This window comes from Hippopotamus amphibius, chromosome 8, assembly GCF_030028045.1.
Source record: "Hippopotamus amphibius kiboko isolate mHipAmp2 chromosome 8, mHipAmp2.hap2, whole genome shotgun sequence".
Lineage (NCBI taxonomy): Eukaryota > Metazoa > Chordata > Mammalia > Artiodactyla > Hippopotamidae > Hippopotamus > Hippopotamus amphibius.
Window position 1 is genome coordinate 146,768,945 of NC_080193.1, and position 23,886 is coordinate 146,792,830.

General features: G+C 57.9%; 2 protein-coding genes across 10 annotated transcripts in view; one reads left to right on the top strand and one right to left on the bottom strand.

Moving 5' to 3' along the window:
- Positions 1-2,344, bottom strand: part of PASK (PAS domain containing serine/threonine kinase) — a 37,978-nt gene extending 35,634 nt beyond the window's left edge. For 2 of the 6 annotated variants that reach the window (XM_057744428.1, XM_057744424.1), the window contains exons 1-2: positions 1,371-2,180; positions 968-1,080 (exon numbers count right to left, since the gene is read on the bottom strand). The gene's annotated coding sequence lies outside the window, so the exon portion shown is untranslated. The other 4 variants (XM_057744427.1, XM_057744430.1, XM_057744426.1 and 1 more) reach the window with 4 other exon arrangements.
- Positions 2,345-2,687: 343 nt separating this feature from the next.
- On the top strand, positions 2,688-22,909 carry PPP1R7 (protein phosphatase 1 regulatory subunit 7). 4 transcript variants are annotated; one of them, XM_057744435.1, is made up of 11 exons: positions 2,689-3,243; positions 5,639-5,700; positions 6,122-6,262; positions 9,200-9,255; positions 9,926-9,991; positions 10,589-10,719; positions 11,135-11,297; positions 12,715-12,831; positions 13,602-13,706; positions 17,181-17,267; positions 22,629-22,909. In XM_057744435.1, the coding sequence occupies exons 2-11, from the start codon at positions 5,691-5,693 to the stop codon at positions 22,803-22,805; spliced, it is 1,053 nt and encodes a 350-aa protein (XP_057600418.1). In that variant the 5' UTR covers positions 2,689-3,243; positions 5,639-5,690; the 3' UTR covers positions 22,806-22,909. The 4 variants fall into 4 exon arrangements, with proteins under 4 accessions (XP_057600416.1, XP_057600418.1, XP_057600419.1 ...); XM_057744433.1 differs by lacking the exon at positions 5,639-5,700 and having other exon boundaries at positions 2,688-3,243; XM_057744434.1 differs by lacking the exon at positions 5,639-5,700 and having other exon boundaries at positions 2,695-3,243; positions 6,122-6,250.
- Positions 22,910-23,886: the final 977 nt, after the last annotated feature.

The window sequence follows — 23,886 nt, forward strand, 5'->3', positions numbered from 1 at the left end:
TCATATTTTAGTTTTCCACTTCTACAACCAGCCTATAGACAAAGCCTAGAAGCCTTGATTACTACTTCACACTACACTGTAAATGTCGTAAAACTTTACTTTGTAAAAGAAAGTAGTAAAACTCTTGAGAATACATCATAAATGTTACAAAAGTTTACTTTGTAAAAGTGACAACAATCAAGGAGAGGCGGGAAGGAAATGCAAAGGCCGGGGGAGGGCATGAAACGTTCTGTCCTTCCTGGGAGGAAGTGAGAAGTGTCTGAAGTTGATAAATCAGGAGGCCAATGCAGAAAGGAGGATCTCTTTTCCCCTTGCACCTCCCTCCTGTACTGTGTGCAGTCAGTGGAGCCAGTTCAGCATCCCACAGCACAGCCACGCCACAGCCCCAGGCTGGCGCCTGAGAGCACAGAGCCTGGCTTCAAACAGCCTTAGATCATTTCCTTTTTTACAAGTTCAATTTTGATTCTTACCCTAACCAGAAATGCCTGCAAATCCAGGCCTAGGTTTTTAGAAGAGGTGTATGAGGGTGGGGGGATTAATATTTTGTTTTATATCCACTCTGAGCAGAAGACATGGGACCCAGAGAGTACCTCATGGTGCTTCACAGTAATGCTACTCCCGTTGCTAGTTTTGATTCCAGAAGGTGTGAGTGACACTCCTCACCCCCGACCAAATAGGAGAGATTTGCAGCAAGCTTCTGGAAAAGTACTCCTGGAAAAGCACTCCTTATGGGTGAACTTCTGGAAGCAACAAACTTTCTCCCACTAGAACAATCGCTAGGAAGCAAATAGCTCCAACTGCTCCCACCCCTGCTGTAAACCTGAGAGCAGAACCAACCCCGGCACAAAGCTAACGCAGGGGCGAGCAGAGCTGAAATGCAAGATGTCACTTCCAGCCACGGGATGAACCCACCCTATAACCTGCCTGCCTCTGGACTCCAGGTTTGGGGTCCAATAACTTCACTCACCGTCAGACCCCTTCTGAGACTGTCTCTCTGTTTCTTGCATCAAGGCATCCTATAGAGTATCCAGGATGATGGCTGCTGTGATGGAGGATGTAAGCAAAGGGCACCTCTCAGACCTGAAAGGGCAGCAAAGGCGTCCTGGAGGAGGCGCCAGAAGAGCTGACCCCAGCAAAGTAGAGCGAAGAAGCCCTCCAGGCAGAACCACATTAAGTCAAAGATTCCCACAGGGCCCTTAGGGAGGAGTTCATCCCACAGGAGAGTGGTGGCAATGGGCCTGCAGAAGCTGGGCAGGCCTCCCAGGGCCCCCTATGCCCGCCCAAGCACTGTGGATCTTATCCCAAAGATTGACTGCAGAGGGCTATGCTTGGAAGTAACCTGACCAGTAGGGGGGAGAGTGGGGAGTTACCGTCATCCAGGCAAGAAATTATGAGGTCTTGGACTTCCCCTTAGGTGGCGCGGTGGGTGAGAATCTGCCTGCCAATGCAGGGTACACGGGTTCGATCCCTGCCCCAGGAAGACACCACATGCCGCGGAACAACTAAGCCCGTGCGCCACAACCACTGACCCTGTGCTCTAGAGCCGGTGAGCCACAACTATTGAGCCCATGTGCCACAACCAATGAAGCTCACGCACCTGGAGCCCATGCTCTGCAACGAGAGAGGCCACCGCAATGAGAAGCCCGTGCTCCACAAGGAAGAGTAGCCCCCACTTGCCGCAACTAGAGAAGAACCGTGTGCAGCAGCAAAGACCCAACACAGCCAATAAAATAATTAGTTTTTTAAAAAAAGGAAATTATGAGGTCTTAACTTAAAGCAAGAGAAAGCAGGCGTAGGAGTGACACAGGTTTACTTGGCGAGATGTGGCAGGTCAGGAGATAAAAGGCATCAAGACCGCATCCCAAGGCCACTGCCCTCGTCGAGGAAAAGAAACCCTGGCGACGAGGTTACAGCCAAGGCCCGAGTGCGGACTGGGGACGTCGCGAAGCACGGACGCGGCGCTGCCCCTCGGGGCTCGCGCACAAACGTCTCCTGAAAGCTCCCACGTGCGGGCACCGCGAGCCCCAGGCAGACGCGGGCCCCGCCCCCCGGCGCCCGCAGCCCCTCCAGGGGCGAGGACGCACGCCGGCGCCAGGCCGAGGCCGAGCCCCCGGGGCGCGCTGAGGGACCGGCGCGGGCGCAGGCCGGCAGGCGGGCACCACCCGGCCGGGCGGCACGGGGCCGGCTCCGCCAGCGCAGGTCGCTCACCTGGGGCCGCAGAGAGTCACCCGCCGAGCGCGCATCGCCCTCCGGGAGGGACCCGCGCGCCTCCAGCCCCAGCGGCCCACGCAGGAGCGAGCGGCGCCGACTGCAGGGCCGCGCGCGCTGCCCGCGGAGGCCTGTGGGCGGTGACCCGCGAGCCCGGGGGCGCGCTAGGCTCCCGCGCTCACGGTTGCTAGGGGCGCGCCGGCGTCCGGCTACGGCGCCGCGGCGGGGCCAAAAGAGGCGGCGCCCCCGGCAGCGCGGTCTGCGGAGCCGTCTCCGCCGTGCTCGCGCTTGAGGAGGGCGAGCGGCGCGGGGCTCGCCTCTCGGAGGCCTGCGCCTGAGGGCGGGCAGCGCAGGGCGGCTCCCTCGCGGCCCGCGGGGCCGAAGGCCGACGGGCAGCGGCCGGGCGCGGGCGTCCCGGGCCCCGACCGACTCTCCCGACGCCGCGGGCGGGCCCGCCGGCGGACAGGCCCCGGCCCGGAACGGGCGCGGCTGCCCTGCGCGGTGCGTCCCCGGAGGCGGCCCCTTCGCACGGGCTCGGGCCGTGCGGCGACGCCGGGACGACGCCGGCCCACTGTGCGGACGCGGCCGCCGCGGCCCGGAGGGGCCGGGGACGCGCTCGATGGTCGCGCCCTTAGCAGCCCCACGCAGGCGCCCGCCCGCCGCGTCCAGCCGCCAGCCCAGCAGCCAAGAGCGGCTCCCAGGCCCGCCTCCGCCCGCCTGCAGGCTCGACTCCGCGCGTGTGGCGCCGACTGTCCACGCCCTCAGCCCGCTCCCCGCCTCCACAGCCTCCAGGGCGCTAACTACCTGCCGGCGGGGTGGGGCGGCGGGCCGCCGCGGCCTCGCGGATGGACTACAACTCCCATGAGGCTCTGGGGCCGCGCAAGCGCGTGAGAGCCCATTGGCTGGGAAGGCTCTGAGCTTGGGGCCCTGATTGGCTGAGGGGCCTGAGGCGACCGATTCCGGAAAGGGGAAGAGTAGCCAACATGGCGGCGGAGCGCGGCGCGGGCCAGCAACAGTCGCAGGAGATGATGGAGGGTGAGCGGCCCCGCGGGGCGGCGACCGAAGGGCCCAGCGGGCGGAGGGGGGGCGGCCCCTACCAGCCTTGCCCGGGATAAACGGGACGGCCCGCCTGCGGCGGCGGCCCGGGCTCTCCGCGCGCGCCGCGACATCTGCCAGCCGGCAGGCCGGGGGTGGCCCCGGACTCCGGACCCGGGACCCCGGACTGAGGCGGTAGCGGCCCCGGAGGTGCCGGAGCCAGGGCCTCGGCGAGCGGCGGGGCGGGCGCGCGGGTGGGGACTGAGAGCGCGGTGGGCGCGCAGCCCCGCGGCCGCCGGCGTGTGGGCGCCTCGCACCGAGTCCGCGAGCCTGAGCCGCGAGGCCGGTCCCTGGGCCGCTGACGAGGAGACCAGGCGCGGGGCTCCCGGGCCCCGCCCGAGCCGGCTCCCTGGTGAGCGTGGCGGGGGTGGATGAGGGTCCTCTCGAAAGCGAGTGGGTTGTGGGCAAGGGGTGACCAGGCGCCAGGAGTTGAGTTGTAGCAACGACGGGTTCCTGTTTGCAAAGCCATCATGGTTCCAAAAAGACTAACTTCGCTTGTTTTGCCTTGTTGGAAAAAACGGTCAGCGTGTTTGTATGCACGTAATTACATACACACACTTACCCCCAGTTGGAGAGCCAGTCATGTCTTTGAGCGCTTGTATGCTTTTGGGTCCTCTGGTTTCAGGGGGGCTCCAGAAGAGCAGCCGCAGGCTCCAGTGTCGAGTGCTAGGGAAGGAGGAGGGAGGGGGAGCGGAGGGGGAGCTGGCGTGTTTAGGAGTGATGGCTGCACAGCCAAAGCCAGCCGAACCTTGACGGATAACTGCAGATCAACCAGGCTGGCGATAGGGTGAGGGAAAGAGCAAAGGTCGTTTCAGGTGAAGGAGACCACACAAAGGCACAGGGGTGTGAAAGAATGTGACCTGTTGGGAGGAGCAAGCGTTCAGCCAGAAGGGCCAGTCCTCTCGAATGAGGTGGAGTCCCGGTGAGGCTGTCCGCGGAGGTTGTGTAGGGCCTCAGTGGAGGAGAGAAGCATGCGGAGGAGAGAAGCATGCGAAGGGTCGTGGAGTTGGAGACCTTTGGGTCTTTTTAGGGTGGGAAGCACCTCCTCTTATCCCTTTTCTTCCCAGCCTCCCACCTACTCCCACTTCCTCTTCAGCTGTTTCCATGTCTTGGTAAATGCCAAGTAGGAAACCCAGGTGGTTCCTTCTCCCTGGCTCCCACCCATCCACTTAATCAACAAGCACTGCTGCTTCCACTTGCTTGATTTCTCCAAATCTTCAGTACCTCTGCCATTCGCACTGCTGATACCTCGAGCGAGTCCATTGTCCCCAGTGCCCCACAGTCACCTTACATGCTGATTGCTGTTCCATGCCCCTGTCCCTCAGCAGTGAGTCCCAAGTTTCACTTTGGCTGCCCTTCAGTAGCTAAGCTCCTCCCACCCTGGGCTCAGCTGCAGCAGACCATCGCCCAGTAGAACTTGCTGTCCCTTAGCAGTGACCACAGAAAGCCCTGTGCTTGGTAACAACTAATTTATTGCATGTCTACATGTGTGTTGTGTACATGCTTTTGTGCCTGGCAGCAACTCTAAGATGTATGTACTATGCTAGCTCCTTCTGCAGACAGGAGACTGAGGCTTAGAAAAGGGAATAACGTGCCAAAGCTGTGTCTGTAGGAACAAGATGCAAGCTCAGGAAGAGTCTGGCATTCCAGAAATTTTTGGAGTCTAAGATCAGATTTGGATTTTAGAATCAGATCAGATTCTCTAGCAATGGAGAATAGGTTAAACAGCCAGACAAGCCACTGAGAGACCAGTCAGGAGGCCAGGTAGGAGCTCAGGCCACAGGTAGTGATCAGCTGATCCAAGGCACTTGCCAAGGCAGGGAAGAAGGAATGGTTCTGGAGCTTTTAGAGGTAGATTTCATCAGGACTTTTCCAGCAGTCCTTTCCTGGGTGCTGCTTTGCTAGGCCCGACAGGAGATGCAAAGATGAAACAGCTTCCTTCCCGTCAAAGAGCACACCCCTTTGTAGATAAGCTGTAGTCAGAGAAAAAGAATACTTTCAGTGTGGTTGATGATCCCAAGGAATCCGTTAGTGCCCCAGGTCTTCCAGATAGGCTTCCAAAGGAGATTGAAAAAAAAACTTAGGAAAAAGGAAAATTATTTGACAGTCTTGCTGAAGAATTTTTACCAGTCTGCCACATTTAATCATTGCCTGATTTGTTAATTCACAAAACATTTATTTACCGGCCTTCAGAACTCTGTGCTAGTGTCATGGTGCCCTGACTTTCAGTGTCAGTGACTTACGGGGGGCGTTTAGCACTACTGGCTGTCTTCTCCTTTTTCTAGAGCTTCCCGCTGCCCACAGTCTGATTTGAGTTAGTCTTGATTTCTTTCAGAACGTGGGCCTGTGAACTGGGCTGGTTTTCTTGGCCAAATGGATAGTGGAGCATGGATGAAGGTATGTGGCGGGAGGGTCACGTGGTCCCCTCTACGTGGATATCCAGCCAGAAGGGAGCCAGGCAGGAGGCGCTTCATTGCGTGGTAGCATTAGTGCATTTACTCACAAGCACCCAGGCCTTCCAGAGCACCTGGTGATTCTTCACGAGTTCCTTGCGGGCAGGAAGAGTGTTACTCACCTTCGTACCCCTGTGGCCTCCCTGCTCTGGCCCTTCCCAGACCCCCCAGTTCTCCCTTCGACTGGATACCTCAGATGGTGCCTGGGACATACATGGAAAACACTCAAATGTTTGTTGAACTGAATTCAACAGACGTTTTTGAATGAAGTCTTTTTGACTTCCAACTGGATGTCAGTCCGTTACGTGTTCCTCAGAGAGTCCCCGAAGGTGGGTGTGAGTTCTCATGGATGTGTGTGGGTTCAGTCGACAGGAGGGTGGAATCGGAAGAGTCGGGCGATGAAGAAGGGAAGAAGCAGAGCAGCGGGATGGTGGCAGACCTCAGCGCGCACAGCCTGAAGGATGGAGAGGAGCGGGGGGAAGAGGACCCAGAAGGTACCAGGCCAAGTTAAGAACCTTAAACTCACTAAGTGGGAGCTGGGTGCGGGCACGTGATCGGCCCCCGGGGGTGGCACCCAGGTGTTGGACTGGCTGACTCTGGAGGCCCTCGGCGGCCGGGCTGATGGGCGTGGGTGCTGGGAGCAGGGTGCCCTCCGAGGTGCTCCGTGAGCCAGCTGCACACTTAAGGCACTTGCAGGCAGGACGGTGGTTTTCCTGATTCCGCTGAAGGTAGATACAGCGACTCATGATGCTGATACTGATGTACCATCTGGAACAGAACCAGGAAACTGTTTCGTTAACCACATGTTGAGAGAGTGAGGTTGGAATAAACATTTTGGCTGACTACACAGTAGTGCAAACTAATTTCATCTTAGAGAAGTCATTACTGCGTCCTGCTCTACCATACGTAAAGGCTTGAGGATCAGCTTCTAAATTGCTTTAGTGATTAACAGCAACAGAATGAATTTAGAGATGAGAAAAGTAAGTTCTCAGCCTGTAATGGTGGTTTTTCATCCTCCCAAACCATGATCTAAGCCTTTCATTGTTTCTTTGCTTGCTTAGAAAATCAATTTACATTGAAAGGAGTGAGAGAAACCATACGAACAGACAGAAAGATATCCAAGATATATTATTGGGTGAAAAAGCATTTTTTTTTTTTTACAAATAGCATGCATGTTAAAATCCTATCTTTATTTTTAAAATGTTAATACTAGTATGTAGTTGTACCTACTTAAGAGAGAAAACACATCAAACTGTTTTTGGTGGGGGGGGGGTCATCTCGAAACAGCAGGTTTAAGAGGGTCTTGCACCTTCTCTATTTTCTAGATTTATATACAGTGTATGGATATTTAAGGTATTCATAATCATGCATTACCTTTATGGTAATAAAAACAAAACTGATTTTTAAAATAACATCGTGCTCTTTGCCAGTGAAGATGATTGGTAACTATGGCAACCTAATTTTAAGGGAAAAGGAGATTACCACAAAAGTACCAGTCACATTACTTTGGAACTTCAGAGTTGATATTCTGGAAGTGACGTGGGTGGAATAAGTACACAGGAGTGATGGGTGAACGCTGTCATTGCCGACTTAGTTACAGGAAGGCCGAGTGGTGGGAGTGTCACCTGTCCCACATCTGAGCGCCTGGCACGTTGACGGAGCCCTGTCGTGGGCTCTCCCCTGGCTCGTGAGCAAAGGCTCACTGCAGCTTGCCCAGGGGCTCGCGGCTACAGAGTGGAGCAGCGGGGCTGGACCCCGGCTCGTCTAGATCTGGGGTTCTTTCCCCCGGACTTCCGGCTGGTTAGAAGTCCTCTGGGAAGGTGCGTTTTTGTAAGTCCTTAGAGAAACCAGGACTTGCTCCTGCATGTACTTATTCAGGCCTTAAATTCAAATAAAACAAATTCAAACATGTCAACTGTTACCTTTCACTTATTTTCTGTAAGTTATGTTTCAGAACTTAAAACATACGTGATAGGTTCGGAAAGATGGCTGGTAACTTCATTTCAAAGGTTAAGCTGACATTCTGAGTGCTGCCCTGTGCTGGATGTATTACAAACAGAACCATTTAAGCCTTGTGACCACGTGTCATGTCCTGGTTTGGACACCAAGTGGCCTGGACACCCTGCCTTCGTTGTAGCGCATCTTTCGTTGCAGCTTCCTGAATTCATGCCATTGGCTGTGCTGTCTTTTGGAGGGGGGGTCCTTTGGGCATATTTCTTGGTTCTGCCTAGCTCCTTTTATGTAATTCTTGAGTTGGCTGACATTCTGTAAAACTAAGGCTGAACTAGAGTAAGTGACGTGTTTTTTTTTAACTAGCCATCGTTGATGGTTATGGAAAAGGCAGTCCAGAGAATTCAGCCAGTGTGGGGCCAGGACGTCTTTGTCAGGCTGGTCCTGTGTCAGGTGTGCCTCTCCGAGGCCCCCCGTCCAGCCCACATGCCGTCCATGCTGGGGAGGCGCCGGGGGCGTGCACCTAGGGCTGCGCGCCTGCTCGGCTGCAGGAGCAGAAGAGGCAGCTGTAGGAGGCAGGTAACAAGCAGTCCCCGGGGCGCAGGCCAGACTCAGCCAGACTCAGCCACACTCAGCGAGGAGGAGCCGCTCTCCAAAGCAGGCAGCCCAGTTTCTTCAACCACAAGTTGCAGGAGCAAGAGGAGACTTGACAGAAGTGCCGTCCAGTTCCAGCGTGTGGCCTCGTGCAGACCCTCGTGCACGCAGGCTGGGGAGACAGGCTGCTGCAGTCGGTTTAGACCCTGCCGCGATCCCTGGACCAGGAGACCCGCCCTCCAGGGTAGATGGCCTCCCCGGCCTTCCTTCCTGGCATGAGGTGTATTTAAATTATTCAGTGAGGCTCTTTGATCTTGTCTGTTGAGCTGAGCTTCGTTTTGTTTTGCTCTTTGCAGAGAGACATGTCTGTAGATACCAGGCCACTTTCCAAAGCAATAAAAGGCACGTCCTGGAACATCCGATGTGCCCAGTGTGATCTGTATTCAGATGACCTGATTTAATGCCACGGACAAGGGGAAAGACTGTGGGAGGCAGGCTGCCACCAGGTACTCAGCTCCTGTGTCACCAGGAGGTGGCAGTGGGTGGCTTCCCAGCCGCTGGCCGAGGTCACTTGAGGCTCGGTCACCACCCTGCCCCTTTTCTGCCAAGAGCTTCGGACTGCATTTCCTTTCTTGGGAAGTTGTGCGGCCCAGATGGAAGTCTGGAGACCTTTGCCAGTAGCTGAGTTCAGGAAACTGAGAAACTTGAAAGGTGACCATTGTCAGGCAGGTGTTAGCTGTGCCACATCATCCCCACCCTCCGGGTGTCGCCTGCTGGTTTCTTCTCTGCGTTCCAGATGGCTCTGCTCCAGGCAGCCCGACCTGGCTCCCCGGCGCCGGGGCGGTGTCGTCATGGAGCCTGGGGGCTCTGAGTGGGCTTTTCTCTCCTTGTTTTTTCAGAAGGACAAGAGCTGCCTGTGGATATGGAAACCATTAACCTGGACAGAGATGCAGAGGTAAAGCCGCCGGCTCAGCCCAGCCTCGGGAGCATGGTGACGGAGCACTCTGACCATCAGGGTGTCTCTTACGAAGTTGCCAGATTAGTACGTGATTTCCTTAGAAGGAGCTGTCCGAGCCTGCCTCAGTTGGGTCAGCATCCCTGTGTTCTTACTGGTTTTAATACCAGTGATTGACCTCCCGTGTCTATGTGAGCACAGAGGACTGTGCGGCAGGGTAACGCCTGTGCCCCATAAAGTCTCTGGGTCAGATGGTCACGCTGTGGGTGGTGGCATCCGAGCAGCAGCCTGCATTAGCCACGCCGGGCGTGCGGAGGCTGCCGCTGTGCGTGGTGGCCAACAGCCGGCCACCAGTGGTGACGTGACCCAGCGCGGGGACTCCGAGCGCGGGCGTGTGCTCTGTGCTAGGGGAGCGGAGGGGCAGGGGTAGGCCTCAGGTACCAGTTGTTTGGAGGGTCAGTTTTCCGTCTCGCCCCGCCCCGCCCATCTTCGCTAAACCGAGGCGCGTCCTGCCGCTCGCCCCGGGTGCCCGCCACCGTCTGCGCAGGCTCCCCTGGGTGCTGCTCCCGACTCGCCTCCGCCCTCCTTGCGGCCGCCTCATGGCCCCTGCTCAAGGAAGCGCATCTTCAGCGCCGGCCTGCGGCTGAGCTGGGTTTTGTCTTTGTTCCAGGATGTTGATTTGAATCATTACCGCATTGGAAAAATTGAAGGATTTGAGGTGCTGAAGAAAGTGAAGGTGAGAGGAACTCGGTCCTTGCACGGCAGACGGCTCTGACACCCCAGAGCCCGTCCCGCCTGAAGGACATAGATAAACCCAGAACAAAATCAGTTCCTCGAAAGTGACAGTCCTTGCGAAGGTGCCAGGCTGCACCAGGAACTGCCATCGGGCACCTTTCATCCTGAGCCTGGCAGGGTTTAGAGGTTGGACGGCAGGCGGGGTGGCTCACGCCAGGCTGGGTGGTGGCTCGGACGTGGGCTGCTGCAGTGCCTCGGGTGGGAGCCTGCTGCGACCACACACACCCCAGCCTGTGCAGTGCTTCACCCGCGTCAGTCCAGTCTGTTGTTCAGGGTTGAGCCACTAAGGGCTGCCTCTGCTGGGCAACAGCACCCCTCCCCGCCCCCCACCGCCTGGTGCCTCCCTCTGCTCCGTGTGGGGCCTGCCTCCAGCCTTCCCTCAGGCGTCTGCCCCTCCCCTCCCAGGGCAGCACCTTTCTAGGAAACAGGAGAAGGAAAGCTGCATCCTCGTACCTGGAAGGCCTGTCCTGTGTCCTGGAACAGCGGGCACTTTCGGCCTCCCTGTTGCCTATGTCGGCTGCCCTTTTTCTTCCCCCAGACTCTCTGCCTCCGTCAGAATTTAATTAAATGCATTGAGAATCTAGAGGAGCTACAGAGTCTTCGAGAGCTGGATCTTTACGACAACCAAATCAAGAAGATTGAGAACCTGGAGGCGCTGACAGAGCTGGAGTGAGTCACGAGACCCAGGGAGACAACGGGGGGACCCCTTCAGCCCCCCAGAACCAGCCTGTGCCCCACCTCTGCCCCAGGGTCCTGCCCGGCCTCCGGCCCCCCGCGTCGTGGGCTCGCCCACAGTCCCAGCCTGCGAATCAAACCTTTCACTGGAGGCTTGTGGCTGGTGTGTTCAGGCATGACATGGTTTCTGCCCCAACACCGTCCTGTGAGCCTGGGCAGCAGACCCTGGGGGCCCTGTAGGCTCCCCCACCCCCCCAGCTCTCCCCAGACCTTCCTGGGCAGCCAGAGATGCCCCTGCCCCCGGGTGAGGCATGGTCCTCTGGGTGGGGATGCCGCCTCTGAGTTAGTTACATTCTGAGGTCTGTGTGACCTGTGCTCATTAAAAAATAAATGTTTTGCTTGTTCCCAGGATTCTAGATATTTCTTTTAATCTATTGAGAAACATTGAAGGAATTGATAAGTTGACACGACTGAAAAAACTCTTCTTGGTCAACAATAAAATCAATAAAATTGAGAACATAGGCAGCTTACATCAACTGCAGATGCTGGAGCTGGGGTCCAACCGCATCCGGGTAGGTGCGGGGCAGGGTGGCGTGGGGGCGGGGGGTGGTTGGCTGTGGTTTCCGTTAAGATGTGCCGACTGGAGGGCAGTGTTAGAGCGTGTGCCCCGGCGCCGTGGTGTAGCCTTTTTCTCCATGTGGAGTTGCCTTGCTCCCCGTTCAGATCGTGACGTCACTCTTAGCAAATCCTCCCAGTACGTTCTGCGCGAGGTGCCCTGGTCAGCCCCAAACGCTTTGCTTTTGAACGTGCTGCTGGTTGTGTTTTCCGGCGAACCTCTCAGAGTGAAAGTCCCACGCGCAGCAGAGGGGAGGCTTGCAGGTGACTCGCCCGACACCAGGCTGTGTGAAGGAGCGCAGCTTGGTGCCCGGTCGGCCCGTCCTCCCCCGCTGAGTGGCTGGGGACGGGTTTCCGAGTGCTGCTTCCCCTCCCTCCATGTCCAAAGTGCCCCTCCGTCCAGCTTTTGGAAGCTTCTAGCACACTGGTCAGCCCAGGTTGGCCCTCGTGAGCTGGACGGGATGCAAACCAAGGAGAGTGGTTCTGGCAGAGGGCCTCTCGTGACGGGGCGGGGGGGAAATGATATGGCTGAAGATAGCAGAGCAGCACGTTGAAAACTGGAGAGCGGCCCAGACACCAGCATGTTGTCAAGTGTCTCTCTCTGGAATGTTCCGGGGGAAAGGTGGCCCGTCACAGATTGATGCAGCTGGAGCAGTGAAGGAGGCCCTCCGTCTGAACCCTCGTCCTCGTAGACGGCCCCCCCTGCCACGTCCTGCTGCGAAGGACCCGACACAATGCTCGGGCTACACTGCTGGAGGCCCCGCTGTGTTCCTGGGCACTTAGCCTGGTTATTTGGTGTCCACTGGACAAGCCAATAGTTACCCTGTTCTGGGAGAGCAGTGAACTCAGAGTGGGGGGCAGACTGAGGCCTGGTCAGTGGGCGTTCATTCCAGCGGCTGCTGCACGAGGCGCTGGGGCGGTGGATTTCCAGTTGAAAGACAGAGCGGGGCGCGGAGCAAGGAGAAGCCAGGAAGGAGGCCGCGGCAACGGGGAGAGGGCAGAACCAGGCCGGGGATCTGCGGGGCACCCCAAGGCCAGAGCTCCCAGCTCTGTCTCCTGTGGAACCCATTTTAACAAGCCCTACATAGAATCATGTAATAATGTGTCAACTCGGAATTTTAGAACTGGGGGAACCTAAGAAGTCCGCTTGTCTGTGGGTTTTCAGACTGTGTCCCCAAGAACCCCATGCCTCTGTGCAGACTTGAGGGCTGGGAGGGAGCCCAGGAGAGGAGGCCTGGACGCCCCCACCACCCCTACCTTTTCTGTTTTTCTCATACTGGACTCTGAAGGGAGGTTGCGTGGGAGATTTCCCAGAGTGGAGAAGTACCTGCCGGGCCTCGGTAGCTGAGTGCTGCCCTGTCCTGACTTTCACAGGCAATTGAAAATATTGACACGTTAACCAACCTGGAGAGTTTGTTTTTGGGGAAAAACAAGATCACGAAGCTTCAGAACCTGGACGCGCTCGCCAACCTGACCGTCCTCAGCATGCAGGTACGGACCGCCTCCCTTCCCCGCCCCCGCCACGTCCTGCGGGCCCAGGGCTGGGACTTTCATCCGCACTTTGTTTCTCTGTCAGTGAGCGAGTGACACATTACGCTTCATAGACCTTAGACATGTGACACACGTTCAACTGAGATTTCATCTTCTAAGCCTCTCGCTCCTTCTCCTAATAAAACCCCGAGGTGGTTTTTAGCCAGAGGGGCTCTTTGGAAGGTGGAGCTCCTTCCGAAATCCTCTACGTCGCAGGCCCCGTGTCCGTGCAGAAGGTGTGCAGCCTCTGTGGGGCTGGGGAGCACCCACATGCGCCTTGGCTCCCGTTCCTCCTAGTCAGAAGCAAACCAGTGGCGTCAGGCCCTTGAGGCGGGATGTGATGGGGTGCTCTGGGGACAGGACCTCAGGGTGGCAGGTCCTGCAAAACCACATATGCCTTTTGGAAAGCAGGTGTTCTACAGACTTTAAGAAGAGGGCGTTGTGCTTTAATTTGAGTTATAATAGATGCTGAAAGAAATGAGAACTAATTTATTTTAAAACATTCTGTGGTTTTGGGGTTTTTGGGTTCCTAGATTTATTGAGGTAGACCTTCCCCAAGTAGATAAACCCTATGTGTGAGTTTGAGCCCCGTGCAGCAGACTGTGCACTCCCCGTTCTGGCAGTTTCGTCCAGAGGCCCTGTTGTTAGGAGTCCCCACAGTAAGCAGTCCTGCTCTGCAGAAGCCACTTGGATACACGCTGTCCACGCCATTCTGATGTTTCCTCTTGCAGAGCAACCGGCTGACCAAGATCGAGGGCCTGCAGAACCTGGTGAACCTGCGGGAGCTGTATCTCAGCCACAACGGCATCGAAGTCATCGAGGGCCTGGACAACAACGTAAGACCACCGGCCGTCTGTGGGGCAGTGGGGGCGTGGGGTACCCGGTGCGAGGGCTGCACACGCCGGCCTCCGGGCTGCTCTTGAGTAGACTTGCTGCCTCTGGAGGTGTGTCGTGACCTTTCCATCCCTCCTCTCACTGGGAGACACACACACACGTGATCTCCGCTCTCGCCTGACTGGGCTCTCAGCTGAGCTGCGTGTCGAGGGGGTGGATTCACGATACAGCCCTGTAGGCATCGGGAAAGGTTGTGAAAAAGCAAACTCTAGGGCCTTCCCTGGCGGTCCAGGGGTTGAGACTGCGTTCCCACTGCGGGGAGCGCGGGTTCAATCCCTGGTCGAAGAGCGAATACCCACGTGTCGCGTAGCACGGCCAAGAAAAACTTTTAACTTAAATTTTAAGAATGAGGTAAATCCTGGCTGCTCCTAGATGTCCCTGTCCCACAGGGGCTCGTGGGCGTCAGCAGCTGCCCTTTCTTCCCACTTTCGGCCACTGACTTCCTGGCCCACAGCTGTCTTGGCCCCACTTCCCAGCCCGCGGGGCCACCAGCGCCCTCTGGCCCCGGTCCTGCACGGTCCTTCCTCCCTCCCTCCCTCCGACTCCTCACCGGCCCTGGGTGGGCCTGCCCCCCCCGCTCCCCCTCCCTCCCCGCCTGTCCTGCCCACCCGGCACAGGACAGCCTTAGGGGCCCTGGGCAGGGAGGGGCAGTGCTGGCCCTGAGCCCCCAGGAGGCCCCTGCCCTCCTTAGCTGCCTGCAGGCAAACCTGCTTTTCCTCAGAGCAGTATTCAAGACAAATAAAATACTTTTACTCATTCACTTTTACTGGGTTTTTGTTTCCTGTTTTGTTTAATTGCCAGCATGTGTAACCAGACTGGTCCGTTCCGTTGTTGTAAACACGGTATTTCAATCTTCTTAAAAGCTTCTTTGGCCTTTGGGCCTCAGCCCCTGGGCCTAGTCACCATTAGTAACATTTTGGGGGAACCCACATTCTGAATTTCATTTCACCAACATCTACATACGAAATTTTGGAAAAGCTAGAGTTTGCCTACAGTGAGTCTGTCTGGTCCCCTCAGCCTGCCTTCCAGCCAGATTGAGAGTTCACAGAGCTGCTGTTTCGACTGAGCGCACGCTCGGGCGGTGCAGACTGGGAGGGTGAGGCCAAGTTCTGAGAGGTGGGACTGTGTACGGGGGACACGGGCCTGGAGCTGGCAGTGTCCCCTCCTGCTCTGCGTCCCCACATCAGCCAGGGCGTCCACGCAGGCGAGGGTGCGGTGGCCGCGTGGCCCCCATGAGCAGCAGGACCCCAGGCAGACTGGGCAGGGCAGGGATTTAGGATTGTCCAGTGGGAGTGCTGAGCTTCTGTCTGGGGTCAGCATCGCCGCTTTCTGGGCCTCTGCAACGAAACAGGAAGAAAAAGCGGTTGGGGCATTAAAGGCGGTTATGTTGCTATAAGACCCTCATCCTCGGACGGGACAGGCTTTCCTCTGAGACCGTCGTTCAGCCAGAGCTCAGATAGTCACCTGTGTTTTCTTCCAAGCTGTGTCTCCTAACTTCCCTGGGATTTATTTTTGTGGTAGTGAGTTATTTTCGCAAGCAGCATGTCCGCCATCTCACACCGCAGCAACCGCGCCACGGGTGCCGCCTCTGCCGCCACCCCCACGTGCTGGGCTCCTTCCGTGGGTCTGGCCGGGTGGTGTGGCGGTGGCTGCCGTAACTTCTGCTGGGCTTTCCCTCCTCGCCCTGCCCCTTCCGTTCTTTCCTAAGCAGCTCGTACTGGTTTGCTTTTTTTTTTTTTTTTTTTTAGGCGCACAGGCTTAGTTGCTCCGTGGCATGTGGAATCTTCCCAGGGCAGGGCTCGAACCCGTGTCCCCTGCATTGGCAGGCAGATTCTTTACCACTGCGCCACCTAAGAAGTCCTGGTTTGCTTTTGAAGGAGCTTTCAGAGCACCGTGCAGCCCCCCCCAGAGCACCGTGAGGCGGTGTTGGCTGTGGCCGGCATCCTTGTGCTTGGAGGTTCGGGGCCCGTTCTGGCAGCCGGACGCCCCTGGTGCTGAGCCCTTGCACTGGGGCTGCATGGGGGTCACATCCTGCCGCGGGGCACAGACACTTTAGTTTGGCCACCTGCTGTGCCCACATACCCCACAGCGCCCAGCACCGCAGAGCAGGGGGCAGCCGGCCTGCCCAGGTCCCGCCCTGCTGCCCACGGTGCCCCCTTCTGCAGTGTTCTCCTGAGTCCCTGTGTGCTCCAGAAGTCCCCAAGCCCCACAGGCAGGATGCCATGGGCCCAACAGAAGCCAGCAGGAGGAACTTCTGGCCCCGTATCTGCCCGGATCGCACAGGACGTAGCACCCAGTGTTCGAGGAGTCAGAGGTCAGGGCCGGAGCGCCTATAAGTCAGCAGAGCTGCCAGCTGCCTGCTCGTGGCGGGGCGGGGGGGTATTTTTATTTTATTGAGACATTTTTAAACTCCCTTAAAACCTGGGGAGATTTGGAGTCAGAATCCCAGAAACACAATAGAAAATAAAAGAAGGGTGACCCTCAATCAGAAATGAGCAGAGAGGAAGGAATGAACTGTCAAGGGCTGTCAACCAACGTGATTTTAGAAAATCTTGCCAGTTCAGCAAGCAGTGCAAGCTTTAAAAGGTTTCATTTTCACTACAGTCTGATTCTTTTAAATCTTGAAACTCTTTGAACTTTAAAGGAAAAATCCTCAGGCTTGGCTGACGTGTGTTGGAAAGGAGGTATCTGCTGGTGTGTCTGGTCTAGAGGGTCGGCACACATGGGCTAAACACAACGCTGTCTCCTGCCTCGCAGCCCGCAAGCCCCAGACGCTGTCCCCCCGCGGGACCGAGCATCCTCCTTCCTCTCTTACGTCAACTGCACATTCCAGTCCCGTGTCCACCCCTGTCCCTCAGTGCCGAGGTGTTCCTTTCTGCCCTTCCTCCTGTGCTGAAAGCAGGGCCCCTTCTAGGAGCAGGGGCGACGTGGGACCTGGCGGTTTCCTGCCCTCGCCAAGCCCCAGGTTCCTCATCCCTAAATGAAGGAAAATACTGTTTTAAGGGTCACTTGGAATTGTCCGTTTCCTTGGGATGAGCACTCAGTAGTTGCTGCTGCAACTCCAGAGCCCCGCATAGCCTCCTGGAGCCCCAGCCTCTCTGCCTGTAGGCAGGTGTTACCTGCTCTTCTCGGGACAGGCATCTCATGGGGGTGCTTATGCACCAGAGTCTAGGAGCTGGGGCTTGGCATCTGACGGAACCAGTTTCAGATCCCAGTGATGAGAGCCCGGTGAGGCAGGCCCAGGTGGGCTGCAGGAGGTGGGCAGGGCCGCACCCCTGCGGGCACACTCCTGTCCCATGGGGGCGAGAGAGCAGCTCGCCTCGCGGCTCCGAGCTCGGTGTCTGCGCTGTGTGCGTGGTCGCGTGGTCATTGTTGAACTGAGATAATCCAGGAAGATTTTTGTTTCCTTGTTTTAGAACAAACTCACAATGTTGGATGTCGCTTCAAATAGAATCAAAAAGATCGAAAATATCAGCCATCTAACAGAGCTGCAGGAGTTCTGGGTAAGTTTAATGCACACAGGGCCTGTGGCGCTTCGCCGAACTGGTCCTGCTCGTGAGGCGGCGTGTGCGCCAGCCCAGAGGCCGTGGCATGGAATGGGATTGCAGGCAGAGCTGTGGGACTCTGGTCCCCACACTGTCCACGACTTCACAGCATTGGCGTCACCCGAGAGCTTGTTAAAGACGCGGGATCTCAGGCCCCACCACACCTCAGATGTGGACCAAACCAGAATAGGCCTTTGAAGAAGATTCTGGGTGATTGCCGTTCACATGAAAGTGTGAGAAGCCCTGCACGGTACACAGTTAGACCCCGAGGATTGCCACGTGACTAAAGGGCGTCCCGACCAGCCCCGGGGCCCCGCACCCAGCCCACGTGTGTCCCAGCACCACGGAAGGAGGCGTCGCGTGGGCTTCTGTTGCCTCCGGGTGACGGTATTGTCTGGGGAGCAGTGTCACCAAGCCATAGAAAGAGAGACAGGGCGTGAGATGTTCTCAGACTCCTCTGAGGGGGCTCCACGCAGGTGTCCTGAAGCGTGTTTGTCGCCTGTCGTGGCCCCTGCAGGGGCCATCGCATGTTCCACCCAGTGACTGCCGTGTGCAGGGAGCATGTCGTGCCGTGCTCAGTCTGATCCAAGGTCCGTGCTGTGCCAGGGCACGCCTCATCCCTGTCCAGCCGCCTGCTGACCTGGCTTACGTCCTGTGTGTGTTCCTTTCCTCATCTTAAAATGTCGGCTTTCCCTGGAGCACAGGTGGCCTGCTGTGACTGTGTCCCTTGCCTCTTAGGAATAGCACTGGGTCTTGGCTCTTGTCAGGATGTGATGCCAGGGCAAGTCTGGGAAGACCAGAACCAGCCTTTGAAAGGCTGGAGAGACGCGTGAGCCACCCTGAACCGGAGTCTGGTGTGCAGCCCACCCCCGGAGGAGGTGCAGCTGGGGGTGAGCTGGCTGGACTGGAGCGGAGGGCTCTGGCTCTGCAGAGGCCAGGGAAGCACACAGAAACCGCACAGCCAGCAAAAGGGGTCCAGAGGCGGAGGCCTGGGGCCGGGCGAAGAAGCAGAACATGGCCCACCACGTGGTGCTGGTGTGCCCCCCACCCCCGCGAGGCGCTGGCATTCACGCCGTGTGCCCCCTTCCCGGTGAATGTGTGAGGCTTGGTGACTCGTCTCCAGCTGACAGAGCACGGCAGGAGGGGCAGGGTCCACCCCGTGACGGGGCTGTGAGCCGACTGCCTTGTGTCTTGGGGGCTCTCTGTTGCTCTCTCTTGAAGTAGCAGACACCTCCTTGGATGCCAGCAACATACAAGGACACATCCCCTTCATTGAAGTGATTTTGTTGTGTAAAAAATGTATCTTGAGAATGAATTCTCCCACATCTCAGTTTTGTTTAAAATGTTATTGAATTTGAGGGGGCGTAAACGTAAATATTCTATATAAATATCCACCCCCAAAAGCCATTGCCATGGAGATGCATACCTCCTGTGAACTTCGGGTCTGGAAAACCAGGAGACAGTCTGCTGGGAAGGCCAGCCAGGGTGATGTTCTGTAGCAGAATTCCAGGCTGGGATTCAGGCAGGACCATCACCAGGCGCTGAGACCGTGGACGCGCAGGGTGTTCGCACGTGTGCCAGGTAGTACCCTGCCAAGAATTTGCTGACTGCAAAGGGGAAGCGTGCTCCCCAGAGTCACCTGGGGGTCCCAGCACGTGCACAGGATCAAACATCATCCCCGATAGAGGGACACCCTCATGCCACGTGTCCCCCGATGTCCTTCATCGCTCAAGTGTGCTCCCCAAGAATGTTTAGTGTGATCTGAGCAAGTGTGTCGCCTAACCTGCAGTTGTCGGGGAGTGGGGGCTGGAAGAACGAGGGCCCTTCTGCACGACGAGCCGCTGGGTCTCTTTAAAGGTCGGCTTCATTTAACAGGAAAAAAAATGCGAGAAGGAGGTGGGACACATTCTAGATTGGAAGAAACTAAAACTTGTACCTTCTGGGGAGACTGTTTAAGAAGACAGGCATATCTGGAGGGCCACACCCCACACCCTGCTTCTTTACCTCTCAGTGGTGATTGAAGAACTTAAAAAAAGAGACAGAAATGTCATTTTTTTCCCTCGATGAGGCTGCCAGAGATTCTGGAGTTTCTCTGGAGAATATACAGGTGAAAGGAAAGGTTCTGAGTTCCATTTCGGAAAAATACAAAGATGAGAATCTCTGAAAGTTACCTGTGTCAGGACATGCTTTACCATGTGCTGTTGGTGGTGACTGAAACTCCCAGGTCCACATGTGCGATCCATCTGAGAGAGAACGGCCCTGGGGCTGCCTGCACCGGGGAGCGTCCTAGATTATAGGTCTGGGCTTAGGAAGATAGGACGTGTGCCACCGTGGATGAAGGGGACAGCGGCATTGGAAAGCGGCAGCGTGTGACACAGGAAGCACGCAGTGTCTCGGGCACAAACAACTCCGTCGAGAAGGAAGAGGAGGGGGTGGCAGCTCTGCTGGAGCACCGGCCCCCAGTGAGGAGGAGGAGGTTTCTGAATAGGTTCTGCCGCAGAAAGGTCTTACTTCTGAACTGTGCAACGTTGCTTCCTCTACTGAATGAATGTACTGTGTGCATGTTTAAGGCACATGCGTCTTTTTGGTGATTCTCTGCTGTAGCAGCTTCTTTCGATTAACCGACCAGCCGCAGCCGCAGCCACGGGGAGTATTGCCTTCCTGCAGCTCCGACTTTGCACACTTTGCATTGGCCACATGCGCAGTGCACGGCGTGCAAGGGGCGTGCGGCGGACTAACACTGCGTGGAACGCTGTGTAAGGCTTTACCCCGGAGGAGCGCCGCTGCCTGGCAGTGGAGGCGCCCGTGAGTCCTGCTCCGAGTGTCAGGTCCCTTGTGACTCCGCGCTCAGGAGCAGGCTTCAGGCCCTCCGCGGGGACCAGCCTCTGAGTCTTGGAGATCTGGATTTCCCAAGGCAGGCGGCACACTAGGCCCACATGAAGTTCTGTCAAAACGGGGCTCCTTAATCAGGCGAGCCTGAGAAACCCTGCATCGTGTACCCTCTGGGAGATTCGTACTGTTCCGTGTTATTAAACAGTCTGGCTGTGACAGTGAACCTGGTACCAGACTAGCCCTCCTGCCGTGAACAGACACAAAGGTCCGAGGCTGCTGTGTCCGGGCAGCACACAGCGGGCACGCCAGGTGCAGGTCCCGAGCACAGGGATGGCACAGGGAACCCAGGGCTGCCCTGCTCTGCCTGGGACCAGCTTCCTGAGCAGCACACGGCAGTTCCGTGGAGCTGAAGAAGCAGAGATCAAGTTCATGGCCACTGGACTCTTTAGGACAAGGCACTGGAGAGAGGGGACAGCTGCAGAAAAGGGCCCTGGAAGTCCACATGGGGGTGTCCTGTCCCTCTGTGGCTCAGAGCTGGGCAGTCTGGGCACAAAACCACCCCACTCGAGGCTCAGCCACTAGCTCTGCTGGGGAGAGCGGGGGGAGGTCGCACCAGCAGCCTTGGCATCTAGCTGGACACCAAACATGCCAGGCCTTAGGGGAACGACCACAGGCTCAGGCACGACCCCTCCAGGCCCGCACTGAGGAAGCCGAGAGCAGGGTTAGCCGTCTCGCCAGAGGAGGCAGAGCTTGGACGTTGGTTCCTAGCAAGTCAGAGGGGCCCGACTTCTCGCAGACCCGCCTGAATACGTGTGGAACCAAGCCTGTCACTGTCTCTGCCTCACGTCAGCTGCGATGTCCAGAGTTAATCCAAAATCACTAGATGGGCCACAGGAAAACGTGACCTGTGTTCAAGGAAACGCCGTCATGAGAAACCAGCCCTAGGTTTTCTGCCACCGTTTACTAACGTGTCCCCGGACCTAGAGGTGGGTCGCGGTCTCTCGGCCCTCACGACCACCTCCAGGCTGCTCTGGCCGTGCCCCTGAGGAGCCCCCGCCCCCCGTCACTCTGCGACGCGTGCTTGCTGTACCCGGCGGCCGTCGTCCTCTCCCTCCCTGGAGACCCCGGTGCTGCAGTGAAGTTGGGCCGTTGTCTCAAGAGACTTAATCCAGTGCCCCGTCCGTGCGCGAACCCTCTGTGGCGTCCCCACCAAGTGGCCGTGGGTGGGACCCTCAGGGGTCTCCGCTTCTTCCCCTTCCGTGCGTGGACAGACCTCATACCTTCTCTGAGTGGGGCTGTAGTCCTGTAGCCTCGGCCACCCCACTTGTGCCCTCGCAGGTTCGTAGGGCACAGGTCTGCCCCTCCCACCATGTGCGTGGTGGCCCCGGGCCTGGGTCTCATGAAGCACGATTTCTAGAACCCGGTGTGGCCAGAGCAAGGGGGCCAGAGCAGCAGGTGGGGGCACACCCTCGCAGCAGCTGCCCCGCCCGCCCAGTCCCGTCCCCTGTCACATCTCACGGGCGGCTGTGCCCTGGAGCCCGCCGTCTGCCTCTCTGCCTAGTGCCACGGTCTGCAGGGAATCAGCCACGGAAACTGGCGGACATGACACATTAGGGCTTTTCTGCTTTTCTGGGAGCTGGGTGCTGGGCGTTCGCCAGCGCAGCACTGCCGGGGCCGTGGCAGGGAGGTCCCCGCGGGCGTCGTCCGACCCCCGCCCCTCGCCCTGCACGGCCGGCACATCTCGCGTTCACAAAGGCAGTGCTCTTGCCTGTGTTCACTTATCCGTCTGTCATATTCTTTGGAAATTGAAAGAAACCATCCGGATGGCTGGTCTCCCGGAGCCCCAGCAGAAGGGCCGCAACATCCACGCGACAGGTGTGGACCGAGACGGGTGACGGGGTGCTCCAGCTTAGGTCCTTCTTGCCCTCGCCTTGATGCTGGTTTGAAAAGGGGGAGGTTCCCCCTTCCCCGCCAGTGGGCCTTGGCAGAGCCAGGGCAGGGCCTCCTGACGTGGCACATCCAGGGCGGGGCCTCCTGACATGGCACATCCAGGGCGGGGCCCCCGTGCCGCAGCGTTCCCACCACAGAGACGGGCGGTGGGCCTCCTGGGGGCGCTCGCCATCCAGGCCCCCCATGGGCCGACCATGCGTGTCGGCGAGCAGCCTCTGGTCTGCTGGCCCTGTTGTCATCAGGGCACACAGTCAGGCCTTGGATGGTTTGTAGGAAATACAGCCGAACCGGCTGCAACACTTTGCCCGGAGACAGGGTGGGGGTGGGGTTGTGTTGCTCTCTCTTCCCTTTGCTGATCTGATCGCGGATTTGCCCGTCGTGGGGACGCGGCCCAGCCAGGATGTGCCGTGATGGAAGACCCCGAAAGGGGGCAGTCTGCAGTTTCCTGCGTGGGGGCCTCCTGCCCTGTGTGGGGAGACCGGGGACGGGGGTGCTGTCGCGTCCTGAAGGCTTCTCTGATGTACGTGTCCCCCCCAGATGAACGACAACCTCCTGGACTGCTGGAGTGACCTGGATGAGCTCAAGGGTGCCAAGAGCCTGGAGACGGTGTACCTGGAGCGGAACCCCCTGCAGAAGGACCCCCAGTACCGGCGGAAGATCATGCTGGCCCTCCCCACGGTGCGGCAGATAGACGCCACCTTCGTCAGGTTCTGAACCTCCTCGCTCCTCTCCTGGCCCCTCTCTTCCGAGAGCCTCCCGGCAGTCATCACTATATCAACAGTCACAAACCCAATGGCAATAAAAAGGCGCTGAGTGAACCCTGCCGTGTGCGGTGCCGCTCGCCGCCTGGACGCCGGCGTTGCCGCCTCCTGCCAGTCCGCGTTCCCAGTTAGCGGTCGCCGGCCTTCGTGCCGCACGTGGCGCTGCTTGCGACCCGTCTCCGTTTCCTCCTCTCGGGGGGAGGTCCCTGCCCGCCTGAGGGGGGTGAAACAGCGGGTCTGGGAGCCTGAGCCCGAGGCGTCTGGAGTGTCCGGGAGCCCTCAGGCCTGTCAGCCCAGAGCTGTGTTGTCTCTTAGACCCGTTGATGCCAAATTTTTTTTATTTTATACATTAAAAAACAAACCTGTAGGCAAAGGATGACTCAGCCCGGTGTACCATGACCCCCAGCGCTCTCTTAAAGAGCAGCGGCCGTGCGCCAGGCCTTGCCGGCTGCAGCCCAGGGGTGGGGGCCGCCTCCTGCGCACGCCGTGCCGCGCCGCCGGCGTGTCCGAGCCCACCTGAGTCCCCCCGCGAGGACTGTCTGCAGAGAGCTGCCCTGGCGACCACTCCAGTGTTGCCTCCCTTTCTTACCCCACGTTGTGTTGGCTCGTTCTTTATAAAACTTACATCGACAGTCACCCTGAATGTGACAAGGGCCTCGTCTTCTCTCGGGACCCCAGGTTTTCCCTTCTGCAGATGAGGACCAAACCACGGGGTCCCCAGGGCTCCTGCTACTTCCGGGGCTTGAGCTGCACTGCCCAGTGTGGAGCCCCTCCTGCCACGTGTGGCTGCGTGTCAGCTCGATTTTAAATTGGTTAAAATGAAATTAAAAAGTCATGTCCTCGGCTGCACGTGCCACACCAGTAGCCACATCTCGCCAGGGGCAGCCCGGCTCCAGGGTCACAGAAAGTCCTACTGGGCAGCGCTGCCCTGGAGCCTGTCACAGAGTCTGGGCAGCCGCATTGGGGGGGGGGGGGGTGGCGCCAGGAGCTCAGAGGTGACCGCCTGCTGGGGAGGCCTGAGGGTGAGGTCACAT

What these genes read in the sequence shown, in the direction of transcription:
- PPP1R7 (XM_057744433.1), top strand. Translation starts at nt 3,192, where the DNA reads ATGGCGGCGGAGCGCGGCGCGGGCCAGCAACAGTCGCAGGAGATGATG. An exon ending in ACCTGGACAGAGATGCAGAG is followed by an intron (nt 9,256 to 9,925) that starts GTAAAGCCGCCG and finishes TCTTTGTTCCAG; the next exon opens with GATGTTGATTTGAATCATTA. An exon ending in CAGAGCTGCAGGAGTTCTGG is followed by an intron (nt 17,268 to 22,628) that starts GTAAGTTTAATG and finishes TGTCCCCCCCAG; the next exon opens with ATGAACGACAACCTCCTGGA.